Below are 23,212 nucleotides of genomic sequence, written 5' to 3'. Positions count from 1 at the left end.
CATTGGGGTGCACGTACCTTTTCAAATTAGAATTTTTTCCAGATATATACCCAGGAGTGGGATTGGTACCTCTATTTTTAGCTTTTATAGGAAACGCCATACTGTTTTCCATAGTGTTTGTACCAATTTACATTCCCACCAACAGTGTAGGAGGGTTCCTTTTACTCCACACCCTCTCCAGACTTTTTAACGATGGCCATTCTGACCCATGTGAGGTGATACTTCATTGTGGTTTTGATTTGCATTTCTCTGATAATTAGCAGTGATGAGCATCTTTTCATGTGCATGTTGGCCATCTGTATGTCTTCTTTGGAGAAATTTCTATTTAGGTCTTCTGCCTGTATTTTGATTGGCTTGTTTTTATGATATTGAGTTGTATGAGCTGTTTATATATTTTGGATATTAACTCCTTGTTGGCTGCATCATTTACAAATATTTTCTCCCATTTCTTAGATTGTCTTTTCATTTTGTTGATGGTTTCCTTTGCTGTGCAAAACCTTTTAAGTTTGATCAAGTCCCATTTGTTTATTTTTGCTTTATTTCTTTTGCCTTGGGAGACTGATCTAAGAAACTATTGCTACGATTTATGTCTGAGAATGTTTTGCCTATATTCTCTTATAGGAACTTTATGGTGTCATGTCTTACATTTAGGTCTTTAAACCATTTTGAGTTTATTTTTTGTATATGGCATGAGGCAGTGTTCTGGTTTCACTGATTTACACGTAGCTGTCCAGCTTTCCCAACACCACTTGTTGAAGAGACTGTCTTCTCTCCACTGTATATTCTTGCCTCCTTTGTTGCAGATTGATTGACTGTACATGCATGGGTTTATTTCTGGGGTCTATTCTGTTCCGTTGATCTATACGTCTGGTACCCAGTAAGAGGTCAATATCCAAAATATATAAGGAACTCTGACAACTCAACAGCAAAAAACCCAAACAACCCAATTTGAAAATGGACAAAACACTTTCTCTAAAGATTTACAAATGGCCAAAAAACACATAAAAAGATGATCAATATCACTAGCCATTAGGGAATGCAAATCAAAAGCACAATGAGATACCACTTCATACCCGTTAGGATTGCTATTATAAAAAAACACAGAATATAACACCTGGTGAGATGTGGAAAAATTGGAACTCTTGTGCATTTCTAGTAGTAATGTAAAATGGTGCAGCTACTGTGGAAAACAGCCCCTCACAGTATTAAATATATTATTACCATATGACCTAGTAATTCCACTTTTAGGTATAGACCCAAAAGAACTGACAGCGGGGACTGAGATACTTGCACATCAGCGTTCACAGCAGCAGCATTCACAATAGCCAAAAGGGGGAAACCGCCCAAATGTCCATTAACAGATGAATGGATAAAAAAGTTACAAGGCTACATATCCTTTAGCCCTAAAAAGGAAATTCTGGCACATGCTACAACATGGATGAACGCTGAAGACATTGTGCTAAGTGAAATAAGCCAGACACCAAAGGACAAACACTGTATGATTCCACTTATATGAGGTACCCAGAGCAGTCATAGTCATATTCACAGAGACAGAAGGTAAGTGGTGTTTCTCAGGGCCTGGAGGTAGTATTGTTTAACGGGTGCTGAATTTCAGTTTGGGATGATAAAAAAATTCTGGAGATGGACGGTAGTGATGGTTGCCCAACACTGTGAATGTACTTAAAGCCACTGAACCATACACTTAAAAATGTTTGAACGATAAATATTGTTACGTATATTTTACCACAAAATATTTATCTTTATTAGGTATGTATATGTGTGTGTGTATATATATATATGTGTGTATATATACACACACACACACACACACACACACACACACACATATATATATATATAGTTAAGTAAATAACTCATGTTCCAAAAAAGAGTAATGTAAGGAGTGCTGATTGGTCACCCTGCCCGCTCTTCTTCCTCTCCAGGAGTGACACACGCGGCCATCTGGGCAGCCTGCATTTCTTATCTCAGCGCTGCGGTTCCCCCAGAGCTGAGGACATCTGCTCAGGGCATCCTGCAGGGCCTTCATCTGGGTTTGGGGAGAGGTTGTGGAGCCATGATCGGAGGCGTGTTAGTCAATTATTTTGGTAAGAATGGTTTTCTCTTTTTCTCTTTCTTCTTTGATGAAAACTTAACAAATTTTTTTAGCAACCCCTCAATAAACACTCAAATTATTACTGAAGATTGCCAGAAGCTAAACTCCATTGTTCATATATTCTCTTTCTAGCTTTCATGGTAGTCAAAATTGCAGAGCAGTATGCTTCAGTAGTTAAGATGATTAGAGCCAGCTTGTAACCGTGCACGCTTCTCTGACAGCTTAATGCGATGCTACACAGATAGCTCAAAGGAGCCAAACAAATGAATAATCACATGTGCTTTTGGTTTGAAGTAAAGTACCCTAAACCTGCTGATAATAATGCTAGAGGAAAGAGAGTTCATCACTGTTGTTCCATCAGGAGATTTTGAACCAAAAAAATCTAACTATATGCTGGCTTTGGTAACGTCACTGCATCTGTGACAACACAGTCTGTCTGCCCTGCCAGATCTCCCTTATTGGAAATACAAGGGCGGGGCTGAGGTGGAGATGGCATTATTCTGCTCCAGGAATCTTGAGTATTCAGGTCCCTAGAAGGTGGGCTCAGAGATGTCTGAATATATAGCACTACTTGAGCTCGGCTGTTCTAATTACAGATTAATAAGGTTGTTTAATATATAGTTAGGTAAATTGTCTTTATGAAGAGAGCACCACTGAATTTTAAAATGGCACTCGGAGACAGTCCTTTATTTTATAAATGCAGTTTTAAAATTTGATCAATGACAGATATCCAACACCAGCACTTGGATCTCTTGACACCTGCCCAGACCTGTGCTTTTCCTACTATATGAAGCTAATGGCCATTTGCCATTCTTTGCTCTGCTGCCTTTGCCCTGAACTTTAGAACATTGACAGTTTTGGATAAGGGCTACCTGTCTTTCCGGGAATCACTCTACAGAGTACTGTTTGTTTCCACAGGGGCTGCTGCAACATTCCGAGGAATTGGCATGGCCTGCCTGGTGATCCTCCTGTTCTTTGCCCTGATCCAGTGGCTGGCGGTGCCAGATGAGGAAGAAGGTAAGCATGTTCATTGTTCTTTAACGGTTCTAAAGGTTGAAGCCGTGGGGAATTCTACACATACCCCTCAGAAACCCAGAGGTGGAAACAGAGTGTACCACAGACCTGCATGGCTAGATTTTCTCGGGGGTGTATCAGTGAACTCGTGCACCATTGCTGGAGAGAAGCCACTTGCTATGTTGAAAAGAATACTGGTTGTTTTAGGCAGCTTGCTTTTGTTTTGTTTTACGGTACAAGGTACTGGGGAAAGTATTGGTTTTAAATTTCTCTGGTATTCTAAAGAGATTTAAAATTTAAATCAGATATGTATAGGATTACACAGTAATTTTACTATTAGGGATAGGAAGTGGGATTAATCTCTGTGCTTTTACCTTCATTTGATAAAAATGTCTAAACCTTAAATTTGAAGTTTTCCCTTAATTAGGCGTGGCCTTCTTAAATGTATCATACAGAAAGAAGGTTATATCCAATATAATGTGTTGATGAGAACAAGCTTTCAACTTTTGGGGGGAATCAACTTTTGTTTTTTCAATGAAGAAGGCCAACCATTAAAACAAATATTCTTTCTCAGCTCTTGGGTCCTGGAACAGGGCTCATCTTCTATGGTGTCCTGTCCTTTGAGGAGCATTTGCCTCAAGTACCCGAAGTGCTTCTGTTAAGAGAAAAACTAACTTGTTACAGAAACCCCAGAGACAGATTTTAATTCCAACAAGTTACTCAGAAGGAAAGACCAGTACTGACTTTCCTTATTCTTGTTCTTTTATAATCCTAACTAGATCATCTCTCTTATGCAGCTTAGTCCATGCCTTCAGTAAAAGGCCAATAAAGGCAGCTACTGTGTGATTTTTCCTATTTTGATGCTTATCTTTAAAAATCTCAATCCTGTAAGTGGGCCTAAGGCAACATTCACTATAACCTATGCCCCACAGATGTTATATACGTTAACTGAACCAATACATTTCATAAATAAATATAAGTTAATGTCTGTTAAGCCCTGTAAGGAGACCCTGGAAGGTAAACATCACATTCATTTGCTCAGTACTTGTGCCAAGTAGAGAAGCCGCCCTTGTTACACGGCAACTTATCAACATTCCCAAGCATACTAGAACGGGCTTATCGAGGTTGTCCATTTGTTCAGTTTTTATTATTTATTTATACATACATACATACATCTGTTTAAATATGTAAAAACTCTGAGAAACGATTTAAACATGGCTTTCTCTCCAGACAAGACGATGCTGGCAGAAAGGATTCCTGTTCCTTCTAGTCCTGTTCCCATAGCAACCATCGACTTGGTCCAGCAACAGACAGAAGATGTTCTGCCACGCGTTGAGCCCAGACTTCCACCTAAGAAAACCAAGCACCAGGAAGAACAGGAGGATGTGAACAAGCCAGCCTGGGGTGTCAGCTCCTCTCCCTGGGTGACCTTTGTTTACGCACTCTACCAAATCAAAGAGATGATGCAGCTAACAAGAGACAACCGTGCTTCTGAGATACAGCCTTTACAGGTAAAAAGTTCCTCTGCTGCCTTGCCTTAAGCAGGCTCAGTTGTTTCAGTTATTCAGTTATTCATTCAACAAGATTTATGGGAGGTCTGGTGGGGGAAATAGACATGCAGACAAATAATTTCAGTGCTTTGTGACAAGTGTATTATAGAGGTGTATACAAGGTTCCATAGAGGGAAAATTCTGCCTTATGCGGTTCAGGAAGGCCTCACAGAGAAGACAGTACCTCTTGAAAGAAAGAAAATAAATCCATTCTGATTTTATATTTCTTTGAAATGTCTGTTTTGGTGGACATTAGTTACAGTATGGATATATGGTTCTTGCCTTGGTGAATTATATATTAATCTCTGTAATTTAAAAATTCTAATGGGGACATTCTACATAATAGGACCTCAATAAATATCTGATAAATTAAGTAACACTCTGAGCCACTAAATGGGTCTGACAGGACACCTAACTCCGTGGAAATGTGGTTTTGCTAGCGGGCTCACCTGAAAGATAAAAAGTGTGGTTTTTCTTGTCCCTAGAGGCGTGGTCTCTCCTGAGTAGCGTCGAATCGCATGGATAAAAACACTGTAGGTAATTGTAACTGAAGCTATATAATACTTTTGGAAAATGTTTAAGCGTAACTTCTGTGAACAGTTTAGCCAAAGTAATGAGTCTACTTCCCCTGTGTTTTTATTCATCACTCCCTTTCACTTGATGAATCATGTCAGCTCTGTATCTAGAGTAGCTTCAGAGGACACAGGAGGAAAAAAATAAAGGGGAAAGACTTTAAGAGTAGTTTGAGTAATTTCCTTAATTTGAACTACCTCAATTAAATTTATCACAGTTTTGTAAACTGACCTGTAATATTTCTCTAATTTAAACCAAATCTGATTCTTTGCTGATAACCATATGCATTCTAGTCCATGTATGATCCTATTGGTTTATCGAGATAATAAACTCACACAAACCCTCTGCTCACAAGTCAAGGAAGGTATCAGGGTAGGAGGAGCATAGGAAGGATGTGAAGCAAGGAGGTGATGCAGAGGAAAGATGAGTTCTGCCTGAATGGCAGTGTTTGCATTACTTTGGATACTCACCCTTGTTTTCACAGAAGCCTATTAGGCTTGAGTATCATTAACATTTTTTATGATATATTAAGATTAATAAAAACTGGCTAGTATGGCTTAGCTACTCTTATGAAGAAGTCATTATACTAATATTTTTTCTTTTACAGTTTAGAACTACAGAAATAAAACTTTTGTTTTTCTTTTTTGGTGCTCAGCTCTTTGAAGTGATGGGTACTAATTCAGAGGAAAATCCATAAAAAAAGAAATGTTTCCTGATTTTTACAAACCAACTTTTAGTGTGTACTTTAAAATCCCAACTATACATCAGGACTCAATTTCAGGACCTTCTTTTCCTGGCCGTGTCTCTGAGGCTGAGGATGCCTTCCTCACTTCCTGTGGGACAAGGTGCTTTCCAGCCTTGAATTCTCTGGTCTTAGCAAGTGGACTGAGTTCCCGTTCCATGCCGCTTGCCCAGTGACTGGTGGGGGCCCAGTAAATATGTGCTGATGTAAATTGTTCTCCTAGGAGTAACAGGCATGTTGGTAGTAACGTTCCTTTATCCACAAGATACGTCTGCTTATAGTGTCTGTGTTTTTCATGCGGCTTGGACAGTTGCACGTAGGAAAGGAGATGAAAGGTAAGACATTCTATCCTTATTCCTCTGTTACTTGTTTCCTGAAGTGGTTACTTCAGGATGATCTCCCCATGTTTCGTATATCTTACTTGAAAGCATATAAAAAGTTTGCTAGCATTGACCATGGGGCACCTCCTATTTTTTCCTTCCAGGGGACCAGTGAGGATCGGGAAACTTCTCCAACTGGTGGAGCCCGGCCTGGACCACGTGAGGCTCCCTCTGACCCATCAAGAAGCCAGCCGTCCCCTCAAGCAGCAGCATCTCAGACGCAGAGCAGCCCCACTCACCCCAGTGTAGACCCGCGCAGGGAGGAGACTGAGGACCAGCAGGCTCAGCCTGCCTCTGGGGGACACTGAGGGGTCCTGCTCATCTCACACCCTGCATGGAACTGGGCTCCTCTGCCAGCACAGAGGGAGCACCTTGAGGAGCACAGCACCACATATGCTGCTGAACACCTGAATTCATCAACGCAGAAATACACACACACACACACACACACACACACACGCTCACACACGTAGAAGCTACAGTACATATTGGCAGAAATAGGTCAACTTCCGTAGTCCCACTGGAGTCACAGAGGGAAAATGGATTTCAGTGAGGACTTTCAGTTCTTGGATTGGTAGGTTAAGGACTACAGGACTTCTCTGCCAGGGCAGTAAGAGTCGAAACCAGCAGTTACACTAAATGAGTGGAGGGAAAGAAAGTGTTTCAAGGTGAATGCTGATATAATTTCCCTCTTCTGATTATTTATCCTAATTATTTGGTTCTTAATGCAAACTGGGAAGAAACAGAATACATCTATAATTTTGTTTCTCTTAAAGAGAACAATTAAAAAAATTTTAAGACATATTTTAAAAGTAACCAGATAAAAGTTAGTGGCATCTATGCTCTTGTTTAAAAAAAAGGAAGAAGTTTCATCAGAAACTTGGCATATCTCTAGCAAATATATTTTTATATGGGTATGGTGTAAAATGAAAATAGTCAATTCTTTGAGTGGCAAAAGCTGTTACTGACTACTGCAAGCTAAGCTGAGCTTTAAAATGCCTTTTGTTTTAAATGGGCTTTAAGACCAGAGGAGGGAATATTTGAAATCAACCAACCAACTTAGTATCCTGTGGCTTGATAGACAAGGGTTTACTAAATATATTGATACTGTAAATAGCCTCTATCACTATTTACAACTTTATAGTGATGTGGGCTCTAATTAGCTGATGGACTAAAACAAACACACAAAATCACTGAATTCCTAAGGGTTTCTTTAATTAAGCAGTACTACTTACAAATAACAGTATAAGATTTAAGTGCCTAGGGAAGGGATACAATTTTTAAAAATTACATACTGGTTCAGTTTTGTTTTGTTTTTGGTGAGGGGAAAAGGTGGTGAATAGGAAACCAGGAATGAAAAAGACAGAAATAAGAAGTAAGTACACTTTCCAATGACTAAAGAAAAAATTCTCAGTATATTCTTTCCCACGAAGACATAGTCAGACACTGGACAGTTCAGATACAGGCATGCTACTGTAAATATTACAGCTACAGTCGACAATGGCCGGGTGACTCATGCATAAAGCTTGCTGCTAAAAATGAAAGCTGAGGTTATAGGAAGCCTTGGGGGAGGGCTGTGGACAAGGGAACATTGCTTTAGCTGAAGGAAGGTCAATTATATAGTGTGTATGATACTGTGGATGAGTACAGGAGAGAGGAAAGAAAAGAACAGAGTTAAAAATGAGCAACTCACCTTACTCTCTGACTCTGATTAGGCAGGACCAATTATAAAGTGAGGACTTCTCCATGATACAGTACTTCTGCCCACAACTGCATCTGGAAGAAGAAAGTCTACACTCGGATATCTAGCTTCACCACAGAACACAGCTTAAAAACAAAATAACGGGAAGAAATAGAATTAAGCAAATAGTTATTTTTGCACTTGAACTGAAATGTACTGTACTGTAAATTATCATGACTCATTTTAAGTGACCTTTAAAAATCAGATGTATTTATTATGCTTATGTAATTATAGAAATAAAGAAATGGGTGACAGGCTGAACCTCACCTATGAATGTACAGTATGTGGATTTGTGAAACTGACTGTAGGAAGTCAAAAAACTTCTACTGTGTCTTGTGTTTACAGTTCTGATTTATTCCTCTGAAAAGCCTGCTGTTTTGGAAATGCACAGTTGACATGTTGAAATAAAAATAAATACCATTTTTAAGTATTTCTTAAATGATAACGATGTGACCAAATAAAAGTCCTTCACTCTGTAATGAATGAGATCAAACTCTACAGGCCTTTGTTATGAGACGTTTACTGTGAGAGGTGATTAAACAGTGCAGTAATTTCCAGCCTTTGAGAGCAGACACCTTCATGGGTTTGTGGACTTTGTGACTTCCTCCTGTCCTCAAAGTGCCATTTAAAAAAAAAAAAAGTGAATTCAAATTAAATTTTGATTTGAGAATTTTCTAATCCCTTTTGAGATCCCCTGGAAATACCCAGGGAGGTCACAAAGCCCAGGTTGGTAATCACGACCTAATGACTTGTTTCATATGCTTTTCCCCATAATTGTAGAAAAAGTGAATTACGCAAAGCGCTGAGCTCACGTGGATCCAAAGAGGTTAGTTACTGATTATTAAACTATTACTCAAGGCCTTAAGTAGAATAATAGATGACAATAACACACATACCTCCACCAGCCAATAAACCTCATGAAAAGCCTAAGGAATTCACAGGAAGAATATCGCTGCCTTACTGGCTTATTATTAGTCTTGTCACGGGCCACAGGAAGCAGACAGTCGGCTAAGTGCTCCCCTCTGATTTGCCGTTCCTCCAGGACTGCTGGGCGTGGAGGCTACTGGTGGTGCTGAGACCATTATTTAAGTGGTATTCCTTGCAGCCAATCTGGAGATAAGCAATGATTCCAGGAAACAGGGAGCCACACCCACTGTTACTGGGTGCTTGGTGTGTGCTGATGACATCATCGTTTTGTCCTAACAACAACACACTGTAATACATATCACTACCCCCTCTTTAAATATGAGGATTTTGGAGCTGAACTCGGCTTACGTTACGGGAACAAGGTCACAGTCCCAGAATTCAAACTCAGACCCGCCTGATGCCCAAGTGCAGGTCCACCCAGGACCTTCTCCAACCCCAGGAGGCGGGGAGGCCACCCTCTGCTTCTGTTGTGGTAGAACAAGCCTGAAAGCAGCCCCGGCCATTCTGAACCCTTACCTTGTGTGCCTGATACTCACCCTGTGTAGTTGCAGTTCCATTTAGGATCGCTAGCTATTCCCAGATACATAGAAATCCAGTGCCTTCAAACTCCTGCTGCTCTGTGAATCATGAGTGCCACTCTGGAGATAACTCGGAAGGTCTGGCAACCCTGCAGAGAAAACTTGGAGGTTGCAGGGACTCTGAAGACCAGTGCCAGGGGAGCTGGGAAGGGCCAGCAGACACACCCACCGCTCAGTAACCTGAGGCAACAGCTTCGTAAAGCAGCACTGTCAGGTGTGGTAGCCGTTAGCCACAGGTGGCTATTAAGTGCTTACAGTGTGGCTAGTGCATCTGAGGAGTTAGACTTCTGTTATTTATTTTTTTAACTAATTAATTTTTGGCTGCATTGGGTCTTCGTTGCTGTGCACTGGCTTTCTCTAGTTGTGAGTGGGGACTACTTTTCGTTGCAGTACACGGGCTTCTTGTTGCGGTGGCTTCTCTTGTTGCAGAGCATGGGCTTTAGGCATGCTGGCTCAGTAGTTGTGGCTCGTGGGCTCAGTAGTTGTGGTTCGCGGGCTCTAGAGCACAGGCTCAGTAGTTCTGGTGCACGGGCTTAGTTGCTCTGCAGCATGTGGGATCTTCCTGGACAAGGGCTTGAACCCGTGTCCCCTGCATTGGCAGGTGGATTCTTAACCACTGCACCAACAGGGAAGTCTCTCATGTTAAATTTAAACAGCCATCTGTGGCTCGTGGCTACCATACTAGACAATGCAGGAACAGAGGAAGAAAATTACCTTTGGGAGATCTCTGGGTCTTAGTTTTCTCATCTTCATTGTGAAAGACTGGACCCTAAAATTAACGTTATTCTGCGAAGATGAGGGCATGCTGTGACAGAGCTGACTGTAGGCAAATAAAAGATGATTTTCCCTTCAGAAATTTTTCTCTCCTTGGGTGCAGTGGGACAAGACAAAGCTACTTCTGAAGCCCCAAACCACTCCTGTGTCATTTCAGCAAAGCTCTAAGAATTCCTGGCTCAAAAATTCCAAACCATCAGGCAGATGGGAGAAAGGTCAGTGCCTGGATGGGAACAGAATAAAGGGGTGAGAGAAAGGGGGAGTGGGTTCTCAAATCACTAAGTAATTTACCTTATGAGAGGACAAACTGTGGTTTAAAATAAGAGAGTAACTGGAAACTTGGTGATGTCCAGAATGGGGAAGAAATGAGCCAGTCCAGGTGAACACCTTACTCTCACTCAACTCCCATCTGCTTCGGATGGCTAATACAGGACCACGTGCCACTGTGGCTCCAGGGAGGTCCCAGTTTTTAGATGGCAACCCAAGGACCTTACAGTGCTGGGGTTAGGATTGCCGGCTCTGGAGCCCCACTGTCTGGATTTGAGTCTTAGTTCTGCCAGTGAGAACTCACATTAAGTAACCTCTCTGGGTCTCACGGCCCTCCTCTGTAAAATTAAGATGATTACAGTATCTGCCTTACAGGTTCTTTTGATGGTTAAATGACATACCTGACACACAGTAAACACTTGATAAATGTTGCCATTATTTTTGTGTGACAAATAGCCCATGGCAAGGGGAGTGTTGTCTTATTTCCCATCCAGGCCCTAGCTCTTAGTACTTTGTTAACATTAATCTATAACCATATTGCATGCTCCCAAACTACAGTGCTATGTTAAACGTTGACCTATACCTAATAAGCTGTCTAGTAAGACATTCAGTTCCAACGTGCATTGTAAACATTAAGTGGTTGGAAATATGAATTAGTTAAGGGACAAAATTAATCAAAACATAAGTTGAAGAGAAGGGGGAAAAATGACAAGTAATGTTATATGGCAACAAATTGGACAACCCAGAAGAAATGGACAAATTTCTAGAAATATTCAGCCTGCCAAGACTGAGTCACAAAGAAACAAACAATTTGAACAGACCAATCACTAGAAGTGAAATAGAATCTGTAATGATAAAAACTCCCTGCAAATAAAAGTCCAGGACCAGACGGCTTCACTGGGGAATTCTACCAAGCATATAAAGAAGAATTTATACCTATCCTTCTCAAACTATTCCAAAAAAATTGAAGAGAAAGGAACACTCCCAAATTCATTCTACAAGGCCACCATTACCCTGACACCAAAACCAGACAAAGACACTACAAAAAAAGAAAATCAGAAGCCAATATCTCTGATGAATACAGATGCAAAAATCCTCAGCAGAATATTAGCAAACTTCAGTGGAACAGGATGGAAAGCCCAGAGATAAACCCACACACATATGGTCGGTCACCTTATCTTTGATAAAGGAGGCAAGAATATACAGTGAAGAAAAGACAGCCTCTTCAATAAGTGGTGCTGGGAAAACTGGACAGCTACATGGAAAAGAATGAAATTAGAACACTCCCTAACACCATACACAAAAATAAACTCAAAATGGATTAAAGACCTAAATGTAAGGCCAGACACTATCAAACTCTTAGAGGAAAACATAGGTAGAACACTCTATGATATAAATCACAGCAAGATCCTTTTTGACCCACCTCCTAGAGAAATGGAAATAAAAACAAAAATAAACAAATGGGACCTAATGAAACTTCAAAGCTTTGGCACAGCAAAGGAAACCATAAACAAGACCAAAAGACAACCCTCAGAATGGGAGAAAATATTTGCAAACGAAGCAACTGACAAAGGATTAATCTCCAAAATTTACAAGCAGTTCATGCAGCTCAATATCAAAAAAACAAACAACCCAATCCAAAACTGCACAGAAGACCTAAATAGACATTTCTCCAAAGAAGATGCACAGATTGCCAACAAACACATGAAAGAATGCTCAACATCATTAATCATTAAAGAAATGCAACTCAAAACTACAATGAGGTATCATCTCACACCGGTCAGAATGGCCATCATCAAAAAATCTACAAACAATAAATGTCAGAGAGGGTATGGAGAAAAGGGAACCCTCTTGCACCATTGGTGGGAATGTAAATTGATACAGCCACTATGGAGAGTAGTATGGAGGTTCCTTAAAAAACTAAAAATAGAATTACCATATGATCCAGCAATCCCACTACTGGGCAAATACCCTGAGAAAACCATAATTCAAAAAGAGTCATGTACCAAAATGTTCATTGCAGCTCTATTTACAAGAGCCAGGACATGGAAGCAACCTAAGTGTCCATCGACAGATGAATGGATAAAGAAGATGTGGTACATATATACAGAGGAATATTACTCAGCCATAGAAAGGAACGAAACTGAGTTATTTGTAATGAGGTGGATGGACCTAGAGACTGTCATACAGAGTGAAGTAAGTCAGAAAGAGAAAAACAAATACCATATGCTAACACGTATATATGGAATCTAAAAAAAAGAAAAAAAAATTGGTCATGAAGAACCTAGGGGCAAGACAGGAATAAAGATGCAGACCTACTAGAGAATGAACTTGAGGATACGGGGAGGGGGAAGGGTAAGCTGTGACAAAGTGAGAGAGTGGCATGGACACATATACACTACCAAACGTAAAACAGATAGCTAGTGGGAAGCAGCCGCATAGCACAGGGAGATCAGCTCAGTTCTTTGTGACCACATAGAGGGGTGGGATAGGGAGATGCAAGAGGGAAGAGATATGGGGAAATATGTATATGTATAACTGATTCACTTTGTTATAAAGCAGAAACTAACATACCATTATAAAGCAATTATACTCCAATAAAGATGTTAAAAAAAAAAAGAATATTAGCAAACTGAATCCAACAGTGCATTAAAAGGATCATATAGCATGATCAAGTTGAATTTATTCCTGGGTCACAAGGATGGTTCAACACACACAAATCAATCAACGTGATACACCACATTAACAAAGGAAAGACAAAAACCACATGATCATCTCAATACATGCACAAAAAGCATTTGACAAAATTCAACATCCATTCATGATAAAACTCTCATCAGAACAACACAATGGACACAACAGCAAGAACAAGCAGACACACCAATGTTCCATGCAAATCAAGGGATTATTGAATCTCACGGGGAGAAGGGAGAAAGAACTAAATGATAGATTTTCACACTCAGGATTCAGTAAAGGATCTTCTGTTGCTGAGGGGGAAAAAAAACCCCAAAAACCAAAACTCTCATCAAAGTGGATAGAGAAGGGAACATATCTCAACATAATAAAGGCCATTTACTACAAACCCACAGCCAACACAATACCCAATGGTGAAAAGCTGAAAGCTTCCTACTAAATTCAGGAACAAGACAAGGATGTGTACTCTCATAGTATTGGAAGTCCCAGATACAGCAATCAGACAAGAAAAATAAAAGGTATCCAAATTAGAAGAGAAGAGGTGAAACTGTAACATTTGCCCATGACATGATATTCTATACAGGGAACCCTAGAGTCTCCACCCCAAAACTATTAAAACTAATAAATGAATTCAGCAAGGTTGCAGGATACAAGATTAATATACACAAAATGCAAAATATTTCTATACACTAATAATATCAGAAAAAGAAAGTGAGAAAACAATCCCATTTAAAATCACATCAAAAAGAATAAAATATCTAGGAATAAACTTAACCAAGGAGGTGAAAGACCTATATGCTGAAAACTTTAAAATACTGATGAAGGAAAATGAAGATTCAAAGAAATGGAAAGATATCCCCTGCTTTTAGATTGGAAGAATCATTATTATTAAAATGGCCATACTACCCAAAGCAATCTACTGACTTAATGCAATCCCTATCAAAACACCAGGACATTTTCCACAGAACTAGAATAATCCAAAAATTTATATGGAACCACAAAAGACCCCAAATTGCCAAAGCAATCCTGAGAACTAAGAACAATGCTGGAGGTGTAACCCTCCCAGACTTCAGACTACACTACAAAGCTACAGTAATCAAAACAGCATGGTATTGGCACAAAAACAAACATGTAGATCAACAGAACAGAGTAAAGAACCCAGAAATAAACCCACACACCTATGGTCAATTAATCTGTGACAAAGGAGGCAAGAATATACAGTGGAGAAAAGACAGTCTCTCTAACAAATAGTGCTGGGAAAGCTGGACAGCCACATGCAAAACAATTATATTAGAACACTGCCACACACCATATACAAAAATAAACTCAAAATAGCTAAAACACCTAAATGTAAGACGTGAAACCATAAAACTCCAAGAACACAGGTGAAACACTCTTTGTCATAAATCATAGTAATATTTTCTTGGATCAGTCTCCCAAGGCAAAAAAAATAAAAGTAAACTAACAGGACCTGATCAAACTTAAAAGGTTTTGCACAGCAAAGAAACCATCAACAAAATGAAAAGACAACCTATGGGGGAAAAAAAAATGGAATGGGAGAAAATATTTGCAAATGATGCGACCAACAAGGGGTTAATATCCAAAATATACAGAAAACAGCTGGCTCCCAGGTCAGATAAAAATACCTGTCTCACTGTGGGGGATCTTCAGAATTCCACATCTATTATGTTATCTATGCATAGGACCCTTCTTTCAGTCAGACAAAAGAAAAAGGTGATTTAAATATTGTACTTCTCTAACTCTGGGGAATAATCACATACAGAATAATATAAGATCCTTTTTCTTTTCTTGACATCATTCTGGAGGTCTTAATTCTTCCACATGTTTCGATGTCAGCTATTCCAAATCTCTTAATATCTAAAATCTCATAAATTTCTAGATTTAAAAAGTCATAAATTCAAGTATTGTCCTAAATGTCAGATGGACACTCCCCTGTAATTCAGCTCTAAGTATTATTGGCAAACTATACAACTAATTGACAAAACATTTTTTGTGATATGTAAAATGTGTTTTAAAACCTTCAAAAAATAGGGACTTCCCTGGTGGTCCACTGGTTAAGAATCTGCCTTCCAACGCAGGGGACGTGGGTTCGATCCCTGGTCGCGGAACTAAGATCCCACGATACGGGGCAACTAAGCCTGCATGCCACAACTACTGAGCATGTGCGCCACAACTAGAGAGAAGCTGGCGCGCTGCAACGAAAGATCCCGCGTGCCACAAGTAAGACCCGACGTGGCCAAAAATAATAAATATAATTTAAAAACCTTTAAAAAATAACATTGAATATGACTGTTTAAGCATGGCGACCTACACTACATCTCACTCATATGTTTTGGGGTCAAAGAGTCCAACTTGCTAACAACAGTGAGCTTCTGTGAGGCACCTTGTGGGCACACTAACACAACAAAAGTTCTGTTGTGCTCCACAACTGCACACCTAGGGTGGCATGAGGCACAGAACCAACTGTCAACAACCTGTGAAGGGCATAACCATTTTACTGAATGGTCATTTAAATTGTTTAAAGGCCTTTAAATAAATGAAGAAAAAGAGGAGAGAGGGAGTAGGGTGGTGGGGAGAGAGAGACAGACGGTAGACAGACAGGAGAAGGGAAGAAGGGAAGGAGAGAAAAAAGATCTCTTAGAGGAGCTGACAAACATACTGCTTGATGGGGACTAGACCTATGATCAGCACTATAACAAACCCCAATTCAAATAAGCACAACAGAAATACACCCAATATATCACAAGCAGTGCTTTTAATTATCTAGCTTCTCACAGTACTCACATAATAGAAACTGACAAATCCATGGTTTCCTCTAAAAGTAAAAATGAAAAACAATATCCCCAAAGCCTCTTGTTGCTCTTTTTCTCTTCCTTTAGCTATTTTTATTGCAATAAAGATCACAATAAAAACAGCTACACCTAGCTTGTTGGCTCACCAGGAGCTGCTTTCTTCTACTGTCGGCACCTGTTCACCCTGGCGCAGGTGAGGCCCAGTGGCTGTCTTGGCTGGGATGTCCCCTGGGAACTCCAGCAGACTGCACACGTTATGCACACACACATTATGTAGGACACACACCGTCTCTTGGTGAGCACAACCACAAACACATCTGATACATTTATAATATAGCACCAATAATTAGAATTACAAAACAATAAAAATCAGATTAAACTGTAACAAAAACGCTATTACAACTGTTTACACTTATAAAAGTCATCATCTTCATAAATCTGAATGGAAGATACTTTGATTTTTTATATCAAAGTCTATGTGAAAGCACAGATTAAATTTAGTGTATTTACAAAAATAGCAAAGCTCTTGATATTAAAAGGTGTCTGGCAAAAATAGAGACCCGTAAAACACTGACACACTGCTTCAAAGTGGAAATATCATTTGGAAATCAATCTAAAGAATTCCAAACAGGCAGCCACACTCTTATTGAACAATTTAGAAAAACGCTATACTAAATTTGGTTCCGGAAAGCAGTGCCCAAATGATCTGTGTGTCCCTCCTCCATAACCCTTCTAGAAAAGGGAGATTCCTCATTCTTTATGCTGCTACTCTTTATGGCCCCACCACAGCAAAAGAGCCTGCGTTTGATTCTTAAAGAGAAGTTAGCAACATCTTAACCCTTGGATTGTTTTGCCATGTTCAGATCTTTTCCCAGACCTATGTTTTGGCCTCTTTTCCTCAGGGTCAAAGCTCATGGTTAGTCCCTCATTTCACTCTGGAGTCTAAAATCATGAAGCACAAGAAGAAAAATGATTTGTTCTCTATAAGAAAGATCACAAATCTGTTTTGTAGGAAATTGTTATAAACACGTATAACTAAACAATTTTTTAAAATAGGCCAGTCGAGGGGCTTCCCTGGTGGTGCAGTGGTTAAGAATCCGCCTGCCAATGTAGGGGACACAAGTTTGAGCCCTGATCCGGGAAGATCCCACATGCCGCGGAGCAACTAAGCCCGTGCGCCACAACTACTGAGCCTGTGCTCTAGAACCCGCGAGCCACAACTACTGAGCCTGCATGCCACAACTACTGAAGCCCACGAGCCTAGATCCCGTGCTCTGCAACAAGAGAAGCCACTGCAATGAGAAGCCCATGCACTGCAACGAAGAGTAGCCCTTGCTCGCCGCAACTAGAGAAAGCCCACGTGTAGCAATGAAAGACCCAATGCAGCCAAAAAAAAAGACCAAACCAGAATTGTTGTAGAAATGCAGGTGTGAACACTATTGAGACCTGAATTTAGGGAGTAAAAATAAAATAAAATAAAATAGGCCAGTCGACTTGAGGTTAAATGCCTTCAATTTCAACATACAAAAAAATGTAAAAAGTAATTCTAAATTCTAATCTTTATATATGTCTATAAAAGTCTTATCAAAACTTTAAAATATAACCATAGGAAATGTTTCTCTTTATCACAGTTATCAAACAGTTAGTTGGCTATTATTAAAAAATAAAAGATAAGTCATGAATATTGTGAGACCCAAGGCTATGGTGAGATGGCCCCTCACACCAATACTGTGAGACCCAAGGCTGTGGCGAGATGGTGCCTCATTTCTAAAGGTCTCTTCTTCTACCTGAGTCATTGGAAACAGCAGGGATGGAGTTTTAGTCCCAGGGCTGCCTCTAAAAAGCCCTGTGGTCTTGGACAAGTTATTTAACCTTCTGAAACCTCCATTCCTCCACCATCAGCATTTTCCAAACATGTGTTCCAAGAAATATTAATCTCATGAAAAAGGGTTCTGTTGTCAAATTAAGCCGGAGAATGCTGCACACAATTTCTCCTCTTTAGGAAGTTCACAGTGTGCATTAGCATTATTAAAGGCTCTGAGAAGTCCTGCAGTACGTTTAATCATGCATCCATCTTAGTTGACCTCAGGATTCCTTTACCTACTAACACTTATTAGCATCCTGTGGACTACACTTTGGAAAATACTGGTCCAGTGTATCTCAGGTCTCTTCCAGCACTTACATTGATAACACGCAGGAAGAGCAATGCAGAGTCTTTTGACACAGGTTCTGGGGATTAAGAGGATTTAATGCCCTGCGGTTGACAAGGCACCTATTCAAATTAACTGGCCCCTTGAAGATCAACATGATCCCTTTGTTCCTAATGAGAGTCTTCATTCAAGGACAGTGGTAATGACTGTCACAGAATCTTGGTGGCCACCTGCAGTACAATACACAGAACTGTCCAAGAAGGATCAGTTATCTTCAATACAGTTTAGTTTTCCTTTCCAGCGTGATTTGATTTTTCTCCATAGTGAATGCTTTTGCCACTGTTCCCCGGTACAGTTCTGCCCACCTTTAATAGGATCCCTGCCCTTCCCCACTTCCTTGTCCAGAATGAAGTCAGTGTACAGGCAGACTGTCAGGAGTCCTCAGGTTAAAGAGCTGCTCTTCCAAGAAGGCACCCGCAAGGCCATATTGTTCTTCATGCAGCCTAATTTCTTCAGGCGACAAGTGGCTTCCTCCAAGAACAAAGTCTGCAAACCTAGTATTTGTTTTAAATAAAGTTAATGTTATCACAGAGAGGTTTATTGGGAAGATAACATGTTCCCTGGCTACTTATCCCCTTTAATTAAATTTGACTTTGCATCAATAGAAGATGGCATTTGCACAGTGGGTGTAAAAACAGGAATGGCTTATGTGATCCTTCTCTAGACGTTCAGGGAAAGGATCGAGAAGTAGGCAGACTTAGGAGCACCGAACGCTGCCAAATATACCCACTCCTGCTTTCTAATTCCTTCTTTCTCTCTTTCTTATTAAACATACTATTTATTCATTATTTTAGTGTCACGACTTTCCCCCTTCAATCTTTAATTTGAGGGCACTGTCGTTTGGATAAAGCTAGGAAGAAGGGAAAGCAGTAGGGAAAAGATGCTGGGGCAGAGATGTCTTTCTTGGTGATCTTTACAAATGACTTTTCGTCCCCTGTAGGAAGAGAAGCAGGTGACACATCCCATTCCGTCTCCCTTCTCCTATGAGTTATCTTTATGGCCTTCCCTATGAAACACATCTGATCAACATTTATTCTGACACTGGCACGTCCACAGGGCGAGGCAGAGCACTGAAGCAAAAGCGACTCTGACAGCTTCCATGTCATTTGCTACCCAGGAAAGTTGTCTGTTTCTAGCCTGAAGTATCTGATCCAAACTATCCTGTTATTTTCATGGTAACTCCAACCCAAGCTATGTTGCGGGCAGTGGAGCGGGGCTTACGTTTTAGGCGCCCGGAGCCTGGACACGGCCAGCCAGGATGGGAAGCCGGGGCTGCGGCAGGCCTGGCGCAGGTCCTCCAGGGCGCGGGTCGTCGCAGCATCGGCTTGTTCCCTGTACTCATCTTCAGTAAGAAACTTAACCACCGGCTTTTCTGATGTAAACCATTTCTTCATTTTCCTAAAACAGGCGGCATTTGGTTGCTAGATTCCTGGCCATATTTGGTTGCTCAGTTCAACCCTTAAGATTTATAAAAATACATTTCTTCAACAGTGACGGTAATAATTCTTAACTTCCTCTATATCATACTATACTTTATTATTGTTATCACGACGGAGGTTTACAGAACGTGTAGTTTGGGCCTATCAGTACGTTTCCCCTCTTCCTGGACCATCTGAAATAATGTCCTACGGCGTTTGAGGATCGATTTCTGATAGAGATGTTGATTGCATTTTCCTTCCTCAGTGATTTCAAATCAGGCAGTTAAAAGTCTGGCTTCTTTATGCCTGCCCTGCTGATTTTCTTAGCAGCGAGCCTCTGAGATGTCCTTTTATGGAGACCTAGCAGAATCACTTGCCACTTAGTCTGAACAGAGAAGCCAGGAAGATTTGTGGAATATCGCCTCCACCTAGTGGTGGGGATTCTGACTCACCTTAGAGGAAGTAAATACTGTACAAGGGTCGTGTATACACAGTCATTTATAATAATTCTTCCTCTGCTACATGCTGAGGGGCTCACGATTGGAATTCTTTTCCAACCAAAAAAGTCCTAAAGTGAAGAATCTTATAAAAATGGTAATGATGAAAAGGTTTTAACATATATGTTATACTTACCAATGAGTTAAAAAAATGTTTTTAGGTGGTTTAAAATTTAATTTAACCAGAGATTCCCAAATATAAATGAGCATCAGAATCACCAGGAGGTGTTTTAAACATACATTTTCTTGAGGTTTGGGACCTGAAAAATCTTTAAACTTTTATTGATTATCTGGTGGTTGATAAGCTCAATTAGGGAAACACTGACATGATTTCCTTCTCCTTTTCTGAATACCTAGACTGTCTCCCTAGAGGAAAACTCCTGGGCTCTGAGGAGAAGCCTGGGACACAGTCCTAGCTTTGAGGTTTACCCACCGTGTGAACTGGGGCAATTCCTTCACAGTTCTGAGCCTCACCTTGCTCACATGGAAAAAAATGAAAGCAACAAGGAGGTCACTGTACAGATGAAATACATTATTTTGTGTCAAGTGCGTAGCACAGTGAGTGGTCTATAATAAGTGTTCAACAAAGATAATCAGAAGAACAGCTACCATATATTATTAAAATATATTCAAACAGCTCTTTGCAAACTAGAAAGTACTATACAAATCAAAGTATTTCCTCCGGTTTATTATTTAACCTATAAGTTCCTGTTTTATCCCCTAATGTTTCACATAATTGCTCACTAGCAAGATGAAAAGTTGAGGAAGTTACAATATCTTGATCATTACGTTTGTGTTAACAGAACGCACAGCAAATGCACTAAAGGATCACCATGACAGAACACACTTTGCTCTTGGCAGGGCGGTGGATGTTTAAAGGGAAAGTGGAAGGAATTCTCTCTTGGGCTCCTTGGGCCACAAGCCTGGCAAAGGACCAGAGGTCTGAAGGATGTGTAGTGCCCACTGTCCTCCTGACAGAGGGACCTCTGAGACCCCCAGTCACTGTCTACCTCTGAGACAGGGCAGGGGGAAGCAGTCAGCATCAGTCCCCCGACCCTGCTGCCTTTCAGTCTCCCCAGCATTCTCTGCAGAGGGGCCCTGTCCTGTCGCTGGTGCATTTTAACCCTGTGACGTCACCACACATGCAGTCATCAGATCCAGAAACTACCAGTTACCACAGAGTCTCCTTCCTCACAGCCAAGTTTACCCTGTAAATATTTATTAACTCCCTCTTCCTGCCTTGATCTCACTGCCCTACTCCAGGCCCTCATCGCCTCTCGCGTGGATTGCTGTGATGTCTGACGACTGGTCTCCTGCCCCGGAACCTCCCCTTAACCTCCACTCTCTGTGCCAGGAGACAGATGGGCCCCTCCTACTGCCCGAGGCATGTTCACGGTCTCTGCTTTGATTTTTGCTTGTTGAATGTATTTTTATTTTCAGATTAGTTGCCAACATTTAAACATTGTCTGAATTTACATTCTAATCCACGTTCCCAGCTTCTCTAGAAAACCAGAAGAGCTGGCAAGGCAAGGCCCATATTCCCACATGGCAACAGTCAGCTCAGGCTGAATGGCAACTGACCCCCTTTCAAGGAGGCAATGTTGTAGAATTTCACACAGTCCTCACCACTGCCTTCCCTCTGCTTGGACTCATTCCTTCACTACCTTCTGGGCCCCAGGCATTTGATTTCTAACCCTGTCGAGGCAGTAGTCAGAGAGCACTGACGAAGATACGTAACGGTCAGCTGCCTCCGCCACGTTACAGGATCAGATCAGATTCTTCAGCAGGGCCTGTGATGCCTCCATGACCTGGCCGACACCCGCCTCGCTCACTGGCCCTGTGATGGTACCAAACTGGGCTTTCTCCCCGTCAGGAAGGCCCTTCCTACATTTATTCATCTGGCTGTTTTGATTCATTAAAATTCAGCCCGGTGACCTCCTCCAGGAACTTTCCTGAACTTTTTCTACACGCCACAGTTCCTGTGCAGGCCTACTTTAACACTTCAGAGCTATAGAAACATATGCCTATGTGTCAACAAGTGCACCTCAAGGGTAGGGACCATCTCCTTCACCTGAGCACCTGACACAAAAACAGGTGCTCAGACTCCATGACTGAGGACATCATAAAGCCGTGACAACAGAAGTTGTCTCATCTTTCTTTCTGTACTTTCCAAAGGCTTAACCGAATTATATAAATCATAACTTTCAATCATTTGTGATTCATTTCTGTTCCCTAACTCTTATCTCATATGCACAATTACCTCTAAAGCAGTCCTGGGCCCTAAAAAAAGGAAACGTAAAATGAAAGTAGAAATTATAGGCGACTCCGAGCCCAAGTAATTTTGCCACTGATTTTAGTGACTTCTTGGTGTGCTGTCATTACCTAGTAATTGGTGGTGCACCTCTGAAAGATGAACGACGACTAGCAATGGGGATGGAATCAGATGCTTATTACGTTCTCTAACTGTCCCCCTCTCAGAGGGAAATATCCAGATGAAGTGGAGTTAATTGTGAGATTAACTATGATGTGTCCAAAAAATTCCCCCCCCCCAAAATAAATAAAACCAGAGCTCAAAATGTCAAATTTATGATGGAAAAAAAAAAAAAGATACGCACCATCTCACGTAAGCGAGTGCTCTCAGTGGGTAGTGCAGGATCTTGGACGACAGGGTGAGGAGCATCACTGCATAGGCGAACTGAGGAATGGCCACGCCAGCATAGACCAGGAGCAGGGAGAGGAGCTGCAGCGCCCACGCCAAGAGGGTCACGCTCCTCTCCTCCACGAGGGGCCCATGCTTGTAACAAACAGTAAAGCTGAGACACCCAACTATCAAGACGTAGCCTGTAAAAGCAGAAGAATGTAAAACAACATAACACTGAACTGAAAAGTTATGGGGAAAAAACCAGCAGAGCCATGGCTTA

General features: G+C 40.9%; 2 protein-coding genes across 12 annotated transcripts in view; one reads left to right on the top strand and one right to left on the bottom strand.

Moving 5' to 3' along the window:
* Positions 1–8,606, top strand: part of MFSD6 (major facilitator superfamily domain containing 6) — a 73,415-nt gene extending 64,809 nt beyond the window's left edge. For 2 of the 3 annotated variants that reach the window (XM_067741172.1, XM_067741173.1), the window contains exons 4-7: positions 1,944–2,105; positions 3,032–3,130; positions 4,358–4,638; positions 6,477–8,606. In XM_067741172.1, coding sequence (XP_067597273.1) covers positions 1,944–2,105; positions 3,032–3,130; positions 4,358–4,638; positions 6,477–6,680 — 746 coding nt within the window. In that variant the 3' untranslated portion in view covers positions 6,681–8,606. Of the gene's footprint in view, positions 1–1,943; positions 2,106–3,031; positions 3,131–4,357; positions 4,639–6,302; positions 6,328–6,476 lie in introns of all 3 variants that reach the window. The other variant, XM_067741174.1, reaches the window with a different exon arrangement.
* NEMP2 (nuclear envelope integral membrane protein 2) overlaps positions 4,253–23,212 on the bottom strand; it is a 42,622-nt gene continuing 23,662 nt past the window's right edge. Inside the window, exons 8-13 of one of the 9 annotated variants that reach the window (XM_067741189.1) lie at positions 22,907–23,132; positions 19,598–19,774; positions 18,682–18,870; positions 9,577–10,615; positions 8,066–8,148; positions 4,253–4,477 (exon numbers count right to left, since the gene is read on the bottom strand). In XM_067741189.1, the coding sequence (XP_067597290.1) occupies positions 18,729–18,870; positions 19,598–19,774; positions 22,907–23,132 (545 nt within the window). In that variant the 3' untranslated portion in view covers positions 4,253–4,477; positions 8,066–8,148; positions 9,577–10,615; positions 18,682–18,728. Of the gene's footprint in view, positions 4,478–8,065; positions 8,149–9,009; positions 9,224–9,576; positions 18,871–19,597; positions 19,835–22,906; positions 23,133–23,212 lie in introns of those variants that run through there. The other 8 variants (XM_067741187.1, XM_067741186.1, XM_067741190.1 and 5 more) reach the window with 8 other exon arrangements.

The sequence above is a fragment of the Pseudorca crassidens genome, chromosome 6 (genome assembly GCF_039906515.1).
Source record: "Pseudorca crassidens isolate mPseCra1 chromosome 6, mPseCra1.hap1, whole genome shotgun sequence".
NCBI lineage: Eukaryota > Metazoa > Chordata > Mammalia > Artiodactyla > Delphinidae > Pseudorca > Pseudorca crassidens.
This window is presented reverse-complemented; position numbering and strand designations above follow the sequence as displayed.